The sequence below is a fragment of the Aquarana catesbeiana genome, linkage group LG03 (assembly GCF_042186555.1).
Source record: "Aquarana catesbeiana isolate 2022-GZ linkage group LG03, ASM4218655v1, whole genome shotgun sequence".
In the NCBI taxonomy this organism is placed as follows: Eukaryota; Metazoa; Chordata; class Amphibia; order Anura; family Ranidae; genus Aquarana; species Aquarana catesbeiana.
Window position 1 is genome coordinate 269,622,696 of NC_133326.1, and position 16,434 is coordinate 269,639,129.

At 41.6% G+C, this 16,434-nt stretch overlaps 1 protein-coding gene across 1 annotated transcript in view; it reads left to right on the forward strand.

The window, feature by feature from the left end:
- PTPRB (protein tyrosine phosphatase receptor type B) overlaps positions 1–16,434 on the forward strand; it is a 202,146-nt gene that overhangs the window by 426 nt on the left and 185,286 nt on the right. Inside the window, exon 2 of the mRNA XM_073620045.1 lies at positions 15,534–15,923. Coding sequence (XP_073476146.1) covers positions 15,534–15,923 — 390 coding nt within the window. The remainder of the gene's footprint in view (positions 1–15,533; positions 15,924–16,434) is intronic.

Genomic DNA, 16,434 nt, shown 5'->3' on the forward strand with positions numbered 1-16,434 from the left:
TAAATGATTCAGCTCTACAATGACATCCTATGAGATCTGCTTCATTGTGAAGGAAAGCAAGGAATGAAACAATGCAGCAATACAATATGCTATCACAGTGCTTGATGCACAAGAATATAGATTATTTTGGGCCATCCGATTGTTCAGTAGGCCTCAAAAAATGTTATAAAGGTAATTAAATAATGCTTGGGGACCAAGGTTTAGGACTTTAAAAAAAAATGCATAAATGCTTTGAATATCTTTTATAGAATGCATTACTCCTTAGCGATTTTATATTACTATTTGACATGTTAGGCATATTAGACCAACTGATGACCTGTACATAGGAAGCATCCCTTTATAGGTGTCACTTCAATCCACAGCCTTTTTTTTTTTCTTCTAATAATGTGATTTGGTTTTTAGAATGACAGATGCGTTAACAAAATGTGTTGAATGTGAAGTTCAGCAGATGCATACTAGCTTGGATTACAACTTACTTTATAATGGAGGCAAGTTGTGTTTAAATCTTGTAGCATGTGGCGTCTTGTACATACATTTTTCAATATTTATTGCATGCACCTGAGTCAATTTATTTATTAAGACTGTTAATAGCAGTGATGTTGCGCAACTACCTTTAAAAGTAGATCATAAATCAGCTTTGATTAGTAAACTTTCAGTAACCTATTAAAGGGTTGTTATGGTTTACTTAATACCTTGTATTTCCGAAGTCCGAAAAGAAACCACCTCTTATCATCATTATTCCTATATAGCAGACTTAGAAACATTCATATCAATAAAGAGGAAACTTTTTTCCACAAATTGAAATATGATTTATGATTAACTGGCAGGACATCTTAAATGGTTATTAATAGTGCCAAAAGTCCATATTACAACATGTTAATCAGACGCTGTTAAGTTTATTTTTATGTTTGCAGTTTGTACCTCTGCATGAATTATGATGTGAAGTACTGGGATATGGATAAATCTGAATATAGCTACAGATACTGATTATTAATACCAGTATTTTTTGTGGCCTGTATCAGCAATTTAGGATTTTGTCTTGCCTGTGTAACATATACTGATCATATACAGGAAGCATAGTGTGAGGAAACATTAAGTGTAATTCATTAAAACCGTACAAGCACATAACCAATCAGAATCCATGCTGATTGATTTTGACTTCAGCAAATGCATGCTGATTGGGTGTTGTGGTCGGCTTTTGTACTTTACTCCTCCCATTGTCTATTGAATGAGGCCACAACTGGAATAGGGAAAGCTGCATGGGGTCTATTAGATATGATTATTTTCACAAAGGAATAGGGCCCCTGCCAATCTCCACCATCTGAGCTGCATGGAATGATGTGTAGTCAGGTTGCTAAGGATAATGTAGGAAAATTACTTGAAGCATGAAATTGCTATTGTATAAAACACGCTTCATCGCCCTACATTAATCACAAGGCCATGTGCACATCCCTGGTAATCAATTATCTCCATGATTATATGTGTATTTAATGTACATTAGGCTTTACCTGTAAAAGCCTACCTTGTGTAGACAACCAAAAGCCCTGGTACTACTGTTGGGTACCACCATTTTGTATGTGATGTCTGCTGCCCCAGCAGACTCAGAGCTGTCACCAAATTCACACTCTATATTATTTCCATTCACTCCTCTCCTGGCAGACGACATTTCTGAAGGGAGGTCAAAGTAGGAGAAGAGGAGCTGGGCCATCACAGAGAATGATTAGACAGGGCTATGACGTGCAAGGAGGGAAGGGGCCGAGCTAAAGAATTTGATTTTGTCGAAAATAGTAACATTTTCTAGCTAGTTCAGAGGCACATTGCAAATTAATTAAAACATGTTTATAGAAAGGAACAAGCTGCAAATAAGCAGTTAAAGTCCCAATTGTTCTGTACTTTTAGTAGCAATTCTTTTTAAAAGTTTGGGACAGCATCTCTTTAATCTGTGTGTGTATATATATAAGAAGGGTTTAGCAGCTGGTTTATGCTTGTGCTGAGTTGCATTCAATACAGAGTAAATACATATCAAATAGAGATTAGTAAATGGTTCACCATAGGACATGCTCACTGTAGAGTTCATGAACCACACAATTAACAATAGCTGACTTCCTTTCAACTTACAAGTGGTGCTCAACAAAAAAACAGAGTATTGGTATACTGAAAATAATCCAATATAAAAGCCCCAAAGTACACAAAGAGGATAAGAAGCATGATGCCTCCCCGACGTATGAAGATGCTCCTGGACCAGGCTTCTCACAGGGCCAAAAGTAAAACGTGCTCAGTGTGCGGGCTGCCATAATGTTTCTGACTATCCCCAATGTTCTTGCTGTTATAAATAGTGCTATGTGATCTGTTTCCAGTATTGCAGTTCTTATACATCCATAACACATACACTATATTACCAAAAGTATTGGGACGCCTGCCTTTACCTGCACATGAACTTTAATGGCATCCCAGTCTTAGTCCTTAGGGTTCAATATTAAGTTGGCCCCACCCTTTGCCGCTATAACAGGTTCAACTCTTCTGGGAAGACTGTCCACAAGGCTTAGGAGTGTGTCTATGGGAATGTTTGACCAGTCTTCCAGAAGCGCATTTGTGAGGTCAGGCACTGATGTGAACGAGAAGGCCTGGCTCTCAGTCTCCATTCTAATTTATCCCAAAGGTGTTCTATTGGGTTGACGTCAGGACTTTGTGCAGGCCAGTCAAGTTCCTCCACCCTAAACTCACTCATCCATGTCTTTATGGACCTTGCTTTGTGCACTGGTCCAAATCATTTGATGGAGGTGGGATTATAGTGCAGGGTTGTTTTTCAGGGGTCGGGCTTGGCCCCTTAGTTACAGTGAAGGGAACTCTTAAGGCGTCTGCATACCAAGACATTTTGGACAATTTCATGCTCTCAAACTCGTGGGAACAGTTTGGGGATGGCCCCTTCCTATTCCAACATGACTGCACACCAGTGCACAAAGCAAGGTCCATAAAGACATAGATGAGTGAGTCTGAGGTGGAAGAACTTGACCGGCCTGCACAGTGTCCTGACCTGAACCTGATAGAACAACTTTGGGCTGAATTAGAGCGAAGACTGCGAGCAAGGCCTTCTCATCCTCATTGGTACCTGACCTTACAAATGAGCTTCTAGAAGAATGGTCAAACTTTCTCATAAACACACTCCTTAACCTTGTGGACAGCTTTCCCAGAAGAGTTGAAGCTGTTATAGCTGCAAAGGGTGGGGAAGCAACTCAACCTCACGAACTAAGACTGGGATGCCATTAAAGTTCACGTGTGTGTAAAGGCAGGCGTCCCAATACTTTTGGTAATATAGGGTATGTACATAAAGAAACCGTGTTGCGTTTCCTAAATAACTCCCAATAAATCCTTAAATAAGCATATGTGCTTAACTTGCAATATAGCAAGATACTGAGTGCACAATCATATATTCATATTCCCTGGGAATAGTGAAAAATACACAATAATGAAATACACGTTACCTAAATGGGAATAGTGAACAATAAACAATAAAGATAAAGTCCACACACTCAAAAAATTAATGGAATAAAAATAAGAATCCGAATGCACAAATATAATCCTCAGAGTCTTCTGCACAAAAACGCACAACACACCACCAATGCATAAACATTGAAAATGCAAGTGCTCTCCTCCACCTCAATATCCTAGCCGCTCACCTCACGTTCTTACCCCTGTTTCACCAGAAGGTCAGAAAAAGCAGGTTCCCTCTCTGGGATACAAACGGATCAGCTGGTCATAGAACTCCTATTCCTTCCGTGGTGCCTCCGGCTGATTAGATGGAGACCAGCCAGTACAGATTCCCTCATTGCGGTCCGGTGCACATGGGAATAGAAAAGGCAAAATCTAGTGCTCTCTGTATATCAAAACGGTTTATTTCCTCATTAAAGCATTAAAACATTACTCACAAACGCAGCACTTAAGCAGTATGGGCTCAGGATGCATAGAAACAACAAGATGCTTGTGGGATGATGCTGCCACTGCGACTCCTTACCCCTATACGCGTTACGTCAAATGGGCTGCTACACCACCGTGACTTCTTCAGTAAGGGCTGGATACTGACAAGTGTTTAGTGATTAAGGTATTTGCGCTGATAGAAATTTGTTATATTTTTTAATATAGGGTATGTGTTATACCAGTTCACGTGTTAACAGATCCTAGAAATAGCTTACAAGCTCCATTTTTGGATTGCAAGAAAAAAAAGAAAACACTGCTGGTGTTAAGGAAACCAAGTATCCACCCGCCATAGCTCTCTGGAACCCTAGCTTTGACTGGTCTGCAAAGTAAACTTACAACAGGAATAATTCTCATTTGTGAGCTTCATTTTTTACTTATTTATTGGACTTAGAAATGTACCAAGTTCCTACAGACTTTTTATGAAAAAACACCAATGTAAACAGAGTTTGGTACTTTTTTGTGTGTATACACCCGAGGACATTTTCGGCATTTTGTTAAATACTTAAAGCTGAATTCCAGGCAGATATAAACCCATTAATTAATGCAGTTCTCTTTAAATGAAGAAAAAGGAATGTGTACTTTCACATGCTATTGGGCTTGTGTAATTCCCTGTACCATCAGATTTCATTTGGAAATGGAAGGGTTTAGAACAACTAGACTGAGCAGAGTGGTGTGCTGCTACTGTCCAATGTCCAGTCACAATTTGGGGAGATGGAGAGGTGACCAAGTTGTTTTACTTACTTAAAAAAAAAAGTCAAGTCACCAACCTGGCTGTGCAACCTGACAGGCCTGTGTAAACCTCTGAACTGGATGGGCAGTAATGAAACAACTACCGTATATATTTTTTAATTGATCAACTGGTAATTGCAGCTAGATGTTTATGGTCATTTCTAGGGGCTGTAAACCATAAGAAGATAAGTTTAAGAAAAATTTCTTCAAAATTAACACATTCTCACATACCTGACTCATCCACACAGGTGTTTGTTCTTTATAAGACCTATTCAATAAAAGAAAGGGAGAAGCCCAGAATGCCAAGTGTTGTGCTTACAGTAACCAATAGCCCCCATCTGGGGTGGCACAGTGGTGTAGTGGGTAGCACTCTTACCTAGAGATAAAAAGGGTTACTGGTTCAAATCCCAACCACGACACTACCTGCCTGGAGTTTGCATGTTCTCCCTGTGCCTGCATGGGTTTCCTCTGGGTACTCCAGCTTTCTCCCATACTCCAAAGGCATGGTTAATTGGTTTCTGTCTAAATTGGCCCTAGTATATAAATGTGAGTTAGGGACTTTAGATTGTAAGCTCCTTGAGAGTAGGGACCGATGTGAATGTACAATGTATATGTAAAGTACTGCATAAATTGACAGCACTATAAAAGTACCTTAAATAAATAAATCTTAGCCTGGCTTCAGTAAAGTGATTTCTAGATGCATCTTTGCTATGCCTGTTGTTAAATACTACCTGCATTGCTCAGCAAGTAATAGTGAACTTGAGGCATCCTTTGCAACCGATTTGCACATTTTACAGTTTAAATGCTGAATACAAATAAAAATAAAAAAAATTCTGAGTAGGCTAACTGTGCAACAACTGATATAGTGTTATAATAATTACCGTAATACTCATAGTTGCTGACATCTTCTGAAAATGGCAGTTGCATAGTTGTCTTAATAATCATATGGCTGCAATATTTTTGGAGTTATTGACTAGGAATAAATGTGTATTGCAGTTCTGAATTTGCTTTGACATTCCTAATCTGCATACTTATTCTAGGTGTCAAAGTCAGTCAAGCACCTAGCAGTTTCAGGATTAGGTCAGCAACAATCACCTACAGGCCTCTGCCAGTCCAGGATTCCTTGAAAAGATACTAGATCTCAAAAACATACTGTATATTGCATAATATATTGCAGCTAACTAGTCCTTAGATGTGGTGGCTGCCTGTCTCCCTCCATAGATATAGGTGGGAAGTGGGCATAGACAACTATTGCAGGAAGTGTGTTCTTTACATCAATACAAGCTAAAAATAAAGTGAAAAAAGCCTGAAAAAAGGAGAACTAATGCATCTAAGGAGTGGTAAACTGCAATAAATTCCATTTTGTCTTTGTATTTAAACATGCTTTAAATGTATTCCCTGTAATAGGCTATGAGTACTTGTAATAGTCGTGAAGTGAATGGTATTAGAAACACACAGTGCTGACGATCAGTTTCTTGCCTAATGCCCCTTACACACGAGTGCAATTTCCGTCAAAAAAAGTGTGATGGGAGCTTTTGGTCAGATATTCCGACCGTGTGTATGCTCCATCCAACTTTTTCTGTCTGAATTTCCGCCAGCAAAAGATTGAGAGCTGGTTCTCTATTTTTCTGACGGAAAAAGTTCTTGACAGAAATTCTGTTTGTCTGTGCAAATTCTGTTTGATGCGCAAAAAAACACGCATGGTTGGAAACAATTTGACGCATGCTCGGAAGCATTGAACTTCATTTTCTCGGCTCGTCGTAGTGTTGTACGTCACCGCGTTCTTGACGGTCGAAAGTTCAGAGAACTTTTGTGTGATCGTGTGTATGCAAGGCAAGCTTGAGCAGAATTCCATTGGAAAAACCATCCAAGATTTTTCCGATGGAAATTCCGCTTGTGTGTACGGGGCATTAGTTTCCTCCCATACTTATAAATGTAATAATAAAAATAAATACTTAAGTGTATTTCGGGAGGTGCAACATGGTGTGTCGACAGTAAGCACCCAGAGTCCAAATACAGGAAGAGAACTGTATTGTAATTGTAGTTCAAACCACTACAACAACCTGGCGGGAACTCCACCCGACCAGGTGCACTCACAGTATATTGCAGCGATCAGTGTAGCAGCAGTTCTCAGATGCTCCAACAGTGTCTACAACTACAATGAACATAGTTACAGCACAACAGGAAGAAATTCACACAGCATAATCAGAGTACTTTGCAGGGAGCTGACTGTGGTTAGATCGCAAAGGGCAGTGAACAACTGTGTCCTCTGTGGAGTCACGTTGCAAGTAATCATCTTCTGGTTGTGACTCTGAGACCGCAGGTGGATGGAGGTCGACTGGATCTTCCATAACCCCTTCACCGGGTCCACGTCTAATTCATCAGGTACATTTGGACAGTCTGTTGAGCTTGCATGGGGTTGCTGGGCTGTCTTTAGTTGCTGTAATGGTGCTCCCTGCTTTTTAGTCTATAGGGGCTGGAGGCTCAAGCAAGAGAGGAGGCAAGTGCCATTCAACGGGAACTTCCTGCACTGGTGGGACATCCACAGGGTCGAGTACCTCTCTGTCTCTGGTTGGTCTGGTGGAGTAGTCATCACTAAGCACACAGGGTCTCAGCAGATTGCAGTGGACACATCTCTTGATGGGATTGAGTCTCTCTGAGACTATGTCATATACTGGAGTTGGAGGAAAGGGTTGTTGTTCAACCTGATAGGGAGTACGCTCTCACTTGGGTTCAATTTCGCTTTCATTTTTGGTATTATTCACTAACACCCGGTCCAAATGCTTAACATAGTCTTTAAAGGTCTTGGAGAAAATGATGATATCGTCCAAGTAGATTAGCACAGTCTAAGAGATGAAGTCTCCCAGGCATTAAGCACTGAAAAATACTGGGGGCATTACTTAGCCCAAAGGGCATGCGGTTAGATTCAAACAGTCCCAGGGGTGTAATGAAGGCAGTCTTTTTGTGATCCTAATCTTGCACTGGGAGCTGTCAGTAGCCGCTTGCCAAGTCAGGTGTCGAGAAGTATTTGGCTTGGCCCAGTGCCATAACCCCTTTACCCGGGGCAATGGGTAGGAATCCTGGTGGGTACATGCATTTAGTTTGCAGTAATCCACACAGAATTGCAGACTTCCATCCTTGTTTCACAACAGGACCAGGAGAACAGCCCAAGCTTTTTTAACATGTCTAGCAAATCCTTGACCTCCTGGCACAGAGCTGGAGGAATGTGACAGTACCGCTCCCAGATGGGTGCAGCATCTCCAATGTGGATTGGGTGGTCGATGGCCTCTGTGTAACCGTAGTCTTCTGTAATAGTGGTAAAGACCATTAGGTGCTTTTCAAGCAGTTTGTGCAGTAACCATTGTTGTGGTGGAAGATAGTCGTGGAAGGGGATGTCCAGCTGTTCTAGCAGTAAATTGTATTGTAACTCATCAACGAGGCCATGGCTGCTTGTAGAGAGGCACACAAAGACAAATACGTATATGGCACAATACAGGCCCAGTTGGCAAAAATTTACTCCCTGAGGGCAAATGTACATATAAAAAAACAGGGAAGGGGGGTGGGGGAGACCAATAATGGGAGTAAAAAAAGATAAGGAGGCCAACAAGTTCATGGTACATCTACAGCAATTCATCTTTAACAGAGCATGCACTCAGAAAGGCTGCTCCTCCAGAGACCAGAACAGGTCTCTAAAAAGCAACAAAACAAACACAAGGGGGCGCTGATCTAAGTGCAGCAGAAATCTTAAAAAAAAAATAATAAAATTTAAAGCCAGATGCAAACTCGCATACATAGGAAAAACTGTGCTTATCTGTACTGGTAAAAGGGAACCAGAGGCCTGGCTTTCCCTTTACTGCTGGAAGCTGCTTACTTACATCTCTCGGGTGGACTGGCCTCTGGTTCCCTTTACCAGTACAGATAAGCACGATTTCTCTTATTTATGTATGTTTGCATTTGGCTTTTGATTTTATTCAATTTTATTAAAGTTTTTATGCTGCACTTAGATTGGCACCAACTGGCGTTTATTTTGTAGAGGGGCACATAGGACTTCTACCCAAGGCAGAGCCTCCGAAATACAGTGATGGGGCAATACCTACAGATCTGCTAGGGTGGCATGATTGGGGAGTGAAATCAGGGTTATTCCCAGGTTGAAAAGCTGCACCAGGACCTTCCTTTTGTGGACCTTGGATAAAGTGTGAACGACCAGACAATGCCCTGGGGGTGCCAGGAGTAATCTTTGTTTGAGAGGTGCGTGGACAATCCCCACCTGTTTAGGTTGTTTCTATTGCTCTTTCTTGGGCTTCATTAGCCCATATCACATTGAGCCACACAGCTCACAGTCCACAGCCCTGCACACACACTGGCTGGAATGTTAAAATTTGGCCAGTAAGCAGGGCAAATCCAAGTCCTTTATTACGTTCATGCCCAGAACAATAGGTACTGCTGAATTTACTGGGTCATGAGTCACCACTACCCCAACTTGATCCACCACCTGGTCATTGTTCTGGATCTTCACCCAGGTGACACCTTCTACCCAAGTAAGTTAATGGCTGCCTTGAGGGATAGCCAGGAGGGGTCCAGCTGGTATGCGTCCCAAACCACTGACCGTAGAAGTCAAACTCCATGAGAGTGACCTCGGAACATGTGTCAATTAGGCATGGGACCTTTTGTCTATTAATGATGACTCTCACCACTGGACCAGGTGCGACCATGGACTCTGGTTTACTGGGATCTTGTACTGACTATCCTAGGGGTCGTCCCTTTGCCCCGTGAGCCGCTGGTTTAACTGCAGCCTGTGTGGGTTTTTGAATTCAGGCCAGTCACAGTTCTTGGCAACAACGCCAGCACTTCTGGTCCTCCTCTGGGTCCCTCCACAATGGATTCTCATCCTTAGAGGGAGGGTCTGAATCCCATTTGACTGAGGACTAATCTTGTTTCAGAGAGGCCAGGTATAGGGTGAGTTCCCTCAATGCTGTGTGTATGGCTGACAGGGTGATGGAGCCAAGGCCTCCTCTTTCAGGTTCAGTGGATCAAATCTTTTCGTCATTGCCACAGTTACCTCTGCATCTTCCTGATGCAGAGGGCTCTCCTGACTTCAGGGCTCTCCTGACTGGGCAAACCTTAATTCCTACCACAAACTGGACCCTCAGTAGGTGATATCGGCACAGCCACATACACCCCTCTTCTCCAGGCGGTTACAGAGATTCTGGAGTGTCACCAAAAAGTTAGTGAGGCTCTCATCCTGCTATCTCCAGACAAAGAATCTCTGCCTCAACTCTGGGTCCACCACATTTTCCCTGAAAAGGCCCTTCAGGCATGCCACAATTTATTGCAGGGTGGCTCCATCCTCTACTGGCACCATCACTGCTCGGTACTATCCTCCAATGGGTTAGAGGCCAGCTCCATGATCAGCCGGGCAGGAACCTGTTATAGGCACACTTTCTAGTCACTCCTCCACTCAGCCAAAGGGATATTGGAGCCATTAAACTTTGGCACCAGATCCAGGGCCAATCCTAATGGTGCCACCATGGTTCCTTCCCCTCCTTCCGCACCTGCTACAAGAAAGGACATGCCCTACTGACTGCCACAAAATGTGGGGAGGTGCAGTGTGGTGCAGCAGCAGTAAACACTCAGAGTCCAGATGCAGTAACAGAATGTTGTAATTGTAGTTCAAACCAGTACAGCTACCTAGCATGAAGTCAACCCGACCGGGCGCATTCACAGTATGTTGCAGCTAACAATGTAGAAACAGGTCTTAGAGGCTCCAACAGCGTCTATCTCAAGGGATGGAATGCAGCTGCTTGGGTTGAGCTCAACCTGCAGTAGAGAAATTAAACTGCACCTGCCTACACGTTTCTAGGGACAAACCTTTTTATAGTTTTAGAGTAGGGGAGGAATACAATCTCCATCAGGTTTTTATTGCTGTTTGTGCCCCCCACTGGAGAGTTTCCCCTCCTTTATTTGTCCTGGTGATCAATGTCACACGGACAGAAACTGATGTGAAATACAACATTTTACATTATAGTCTGAACAGGAACAGAAGGAAATTGTTCAAATAATGACCTGAGAGGAGGTCAGTGACAGCACCGCCAGGCCAGTCTAGGGGGGTTGCTGATGTAAGGGGGAGTGAATACAATAATGTAAGGGGCACTGATATAAAGGTTTCCCCCTAAATTAGTAACTCTCCTTACCTTAGTGTATTCACGGAAGGTGGTCTCTGGTCACCAGAGTGCCCCCCACATCAGAGTTCCTGGCTTTCCCCTTTACATCAAAGTCTGCAGGATTGCCCCTTACAGTGCAAAGGGGAACTCAATCTGCAGACCCTGATGTAATTGGGAACTCTGATGTAAAGGACTCTGATATAAGGTGATCTCTGGTCACCAGAGCTTCCCCTTACATCAGAGTTCCCCCTTAGATCATGATCTGCAGCGTTCCCCTTTACATAAGAGTTCCCTTTCACTGTAAGGGGGATCCCTGCAGACTCTGATATAAGGAGGGAACCTAGTGCTAGCTGGGTTATAGTAACCTGACCTTCATGTCTATGGAGAAATATGTTTTTTGACTTTTGTTTAACTTAAACACATTGCTAATAGCACTAGCTATATGTTTATAGTTCAAATATGTATCCTTGCACTGTTTAGCACTGAAAATAGTAATTTTAGGTACTTTTTTGCAGTGCCAGTAAAAAATGCGGATCTGCCAGTAATTTTCATGTTTTTTGCCATTAAAAAAGTGGTGCCGTTTGTAAATGTTGACATCCTGCCAGTAAATTTCACTTCGGGGGTTGGCAACACTGACATGTAGATGTAGCCTAAAAATTGAGAATGGCTTGCTCTTGTTGCCGTTGTTTCAATAATTTAAAATAGGACACCACAGTATGCATTAGATAATTATCTAGTCATATTATAGAACTAATATTTGCAGTTGAGTTCCCCCCACACATATCCAAAACAAGATAATCTTGTTGAGATCATATCAAATATAAACTTGAACCTTACCTGTTCACCTGCAGGCTGCCATTTTTGGAAAACCTGCATTTCATCCAAGTGTACTACTGTATGTATAACCCAGTACAGTTCCTGCTTTTCTTTAACTGAAAAAAAAGGTTGGAGTCTTAGTCACACATGGATTTAGTATTTAATTAAAGGAACCTGTTGGTATACAAGTTTTTCGTTTCCATTTTAATTCCACTCTGCTAAAGTTGCTACTTTTACACAAACAGCTTATTTTTATGATGCTCTTATGGATTAGGATATTATGACACTGTGTAAATAACCTTATACAAGGTGGCTTTTTATACCGATAATAGAAAAAAATATGTGGTAAATAACCATACAGGGAAAAATTACCTTTTAGCCTCAGCTACCCATAGACCAGGACTGTTTTTAAGGCAGGGCAAAAGGGGCAGCTGCCCTGGGCCCCATCATTGTGGTGGGGCCCAAAGCAGCTGCCTCATACTTTCCAACTATCACAGTTTAAATTCCCTTATCCCTTGAATTTTAGTCCTGTGCTGTGTCCCGATATCTCAGTGTAAACTTCTGCTGTTGCTGCCCAGCTCTGCCCTATTGCCATGTACAGATTACTCACCTGCAGACCCTGTGTTTACATGTAAATAGCCTGCATTGATATGTAAGTAGTGGCAGCATTAATATGTAAAAAGCCGTGGACTTCAGCATTGATATGTAAATAGAGGAGGCGTTCATATGTATATCATGTCCCCCTGAGGTCACATCCACCATTACTTCTGCTGAATGCTGCCCACTGGTAAAGAGGCATGCTTGAAAGTCCTGCCTAGAACTGTCATCATTAAGCCTAACATCAGCCTGTTCTGCAAAAGTAAGCAAATTGGAGGTGGAACCCTTCTTCAAAATAACATGGTGCCACAGCACCCTGAATTTTGGTGCATGTGAATACGCAGGCAGGCAGTGAGTAGATGATGTGCTGTAACCTTTAACAACCAATTAGTGAGCAGTAATGCTGTGCTCTAACCTCTTGCAACCAATCAGTGAGCAGTAATAATGTGCAGTAACCCAGTAACCTCTAACAACTAATTAGTGAGTGGTATAGATGTTCAGTAACCTCTAGCAATCAATCAGTGAGCAGTATTGATGTAAAGTAATCTCTAGCAACCAATAAACAAGCAGAAGTCATGTGCTGTAACCTCTAGAAAATAACAGTGAGCCATAATGTGTGCTGTAACCTCTAGCAGCCAGTCAGTAAGCGATGATGTTACACTGTAACCTCTGGCAACCAATCACAATCACTGCCTAATCTGAATCAGTAAACTGATTTTGAGTCTAGCTGCTATTTATTGTATGTCTCAAAGCTTGTGGAGAGGGAAATGGCGTGGAAGAGGTGGCCCAAGAAAATGTTTGCCCAGGGTCAAGTCAATATTAAAGACGGCCTGGCATAGATGCATACCTATTGTGCCTAATGGTAAATTTGGTCCCGCCTAAGTCCTGTAATATCACTGTCCTAATAAGCTAGTACTGCAATTGAGTCTACCATTGTAAGTGGTCTTTAATAAAGTGTATCTCCAGGCAAAACTTTTTTTTACTTAAAGGCTCTAAGGAAGGGGACTTGTCTCCCAAAATGCGTCAGCTTCCAACTACAGTGATATGGTTATCCACCATGCTGGAGTTGTGTTTTTATACACTTGTAACAACTTTATGATTGTGAGTATGATCTTGACTTTTTAATACATTTATAAGGTGTTGTAGGTAATGTACTAGGCGTTTGCACGCTCCTTTGTTTCCTTGTAAAACCTTTTTTAGTTTAGAGTACAATGGGGAAGAGAAAGAACCTTTTTCAAGCTTTTACTGTTGTCTGTATACCATTGAAGAGATTCACCCCTCTATTTACACTGGTGATCATTGTCACTGAGAAAGAAAATGAGGGGAAATCCAAAATTTTGATATTGTTCCCAGAACTATGGGTTAGGGGAAATCCTCTAATGGGGACACCTGTTCCAGGAAGAATTTTCAAAGAGGGCATTCCCCTACCTTTGGGAGAGTTCCAATAACTTCCTGTTGCATCTTTGGAACAATTTCCTAAATAGAACATAGACAGCAAAACAAAAAAAAAAACTGGCAGGTGTTGTAACCTTTCCCTACACTTTCAAAATTAAAAAAAAAAAAAGTTTGGGCTATTCATATACTTAATATTTGGCTCTCTTTGAGTTTGGTGTCTCCAGCCTTAGCTGGTAACAAAGGTCTCCAAATGAAAGTTGTTTATGTCACCAATCAGAAAAAAATGATGCCTGCCTGCTGGGGCCAAGGTCATTCTCCTAAAGATAAGAAAGGAATCTGATCTGTACTCCTGGAGCAATGAGAAGTAAACAACATGGCCAAGAAGTGAGAAAAAGTCACAATATTACTGTCGTCTAAGATAGTGATCATATAAATCTTTTGGAAATGGGTATTTTTAACTGCAGTATGGCCCCTAAAGTGTTAACTAATGTCACCTTCTTTAATAAAAAAAAGTCTAAAGAAAACTGAACTGGTGTCCATGAATATTAGTTCCAGTGTGTCACAACGACACTAATTTCCCTAAATCCAAAAACTCATAACAATGTATTGCAAGATACATTTAGTGTATGGTGTCTGTTTAGGCATTGGATAACTGCTTTGATAGCGCCTCTATATAAGTGTTCACTCATTTTTACATCTTAGAACACATTGGGGGTTATTTACGAAAGACAAATCCACTTTGCACTACAAGGGCAAACTACAAGTGCAAAGTGCACTTGAAATTGCACTGAAAGTGCACTTGGAAGTGCAGTCGCTGTAGATCTGAGAGGAAGATCTGAAATGAGGGGAAGCTCTGCTGATTTTATTATCCAATCATGTGCAAGCTAAAATGCTGTTTTTTATTTTCCTTGCATGTCCCCCTCGGATCTACAGCGACTTTACTTCCAAGTGCACTTTCAGTGCAATTTCAAGTGCACGTTGCACTTGTAGTTTGCACTTGTAGTGCAAAGTGGAGTTGCCTTTAGTAAATAACCCCCATTGCATTGTATCTACAAATGGCTCAGCAGAATGCAGTCTTACAGTTATACATCAGCACAGTATCAGCAGAATACCACACAAATGTATCATTTTAACAAAGCTACAAGACTTTATCAAGAGAAGAATTACAATGTGGAATTTATTGGTTGTCATTTCACTTTCTTTTCTTTTATAGTTAATTTTATCTAGATATTTGTCCATAGCTTTTCTTCTATGTGATAGCAGAACTGTAGGAGCATTTTCATGTCTCTTGATCCTAGAGATGGGCAGTAAGTAAAAATCAAACGATCCTTTGCATTTTATTAATCTTTGGGAATTGGTGGTTAGTGTCTGGCTGTTAAATAACCCCCACCCCCCACTCCCCCTTTCCCAGCATTGTTTGTTAGTGGCTGGCTGCTGACTGTAACTGGACCCCATATGGCCTCTCTGTCAGGGTCGTGTACCCCCAAAAAATGTCCTAGTAGTCCAGTGGGGAAAGTGTTCCTTATATCTCTTTGTGGTTTTGTGGTGCATGCAGTAAAAAAATGTATGCAGGACATCACTAGTAACTGAGATTTTTTAATGGCTAGGGGCCTACTGACATTTCTCAAGTAAATGGGGACAGTAAGTGGTGGTCCACTGAACAAGGCTCTATGAACCTAGAATATTGGGGCCCACCAGCTGATCCTCTAGCCAGATCCTGGCTGTAAATATATGTGTGGTGTTGCTTGATTTTGATAGTGGGTGATATAGAGATAACAGACTACTCATATAATTGTATGAATTCTTTCAAGAGTGTCTTATGAGTTGTTCAATTACATTGATTTATTTTTTCTCTTTCAGCGAGCTTTCAGATATTTGATGAGCAGAAGAGCGTATGTATTATTGGGGGTAAAGTTGTAAATGTCGGAAGATGCAATGCAACAAACCGCAGTCAGCAATGGAAATGGACAGAAGAAGGGAAACTACTACACTTGAAAACTTCAAAGTGCCTGAGCATCTCTTTATCTTCTCCCTCACATTCTCGTCTAGCAATCCTTATAGACTGTGCAAAGGCTCCTGTATGGACATGTCATGAAAAAGAAGGTCTTCTTGAGGTTGCAAACACCTCTTTATTCCTTAGAAAACAAGGGACGAGGGTTGTAGTTAAAATGAAACACCCCAACTCATGGAAAAGACTAGAAATGGATCAAAAGGGGAACCTGGCAAATGAAAATATATGTCTGGAGAAAGGTAAGCTCAATAATAGTTGGTATTTAAACTTCAGAATGAAAAAAGGAAATTAACATTTTTGCATAGTTAAAATACATTTTTTTTTAGCTTTGGATAAAGTGGGCAAGGGTTAGAAGTTCTGTAATTTTTTACTCCTGTCTTTATTAATGTGCTCAAGATTTAGACCTTATTCAAACAGGTGTACTTAAGCATACACCCATGTGAGGCCATGTTTTGCTTGCATGAAAAGCACAGGTGTTCCCTGCATGCGCGTGCTGGCAGTCCCATTCATTTCAATTGGGGCACAGCAGCTGCATGGGCACAGTTGCGGCTCCCAATTTGGCATTTGTGAGGTGCAGGTATGTGTCCCCAAATGCACACTGTCTGCATTTAGGGACCGGTACCCACATGGTTGTCATATTGGGAACAGGTTTGTCTATGCAGCCGATGCTTCACAACTGACATTAACGGGACTGCCTGTATGTGGATGCATGGAACACCTGTGCATCCCATGCAGGCAAAACATGGGCCT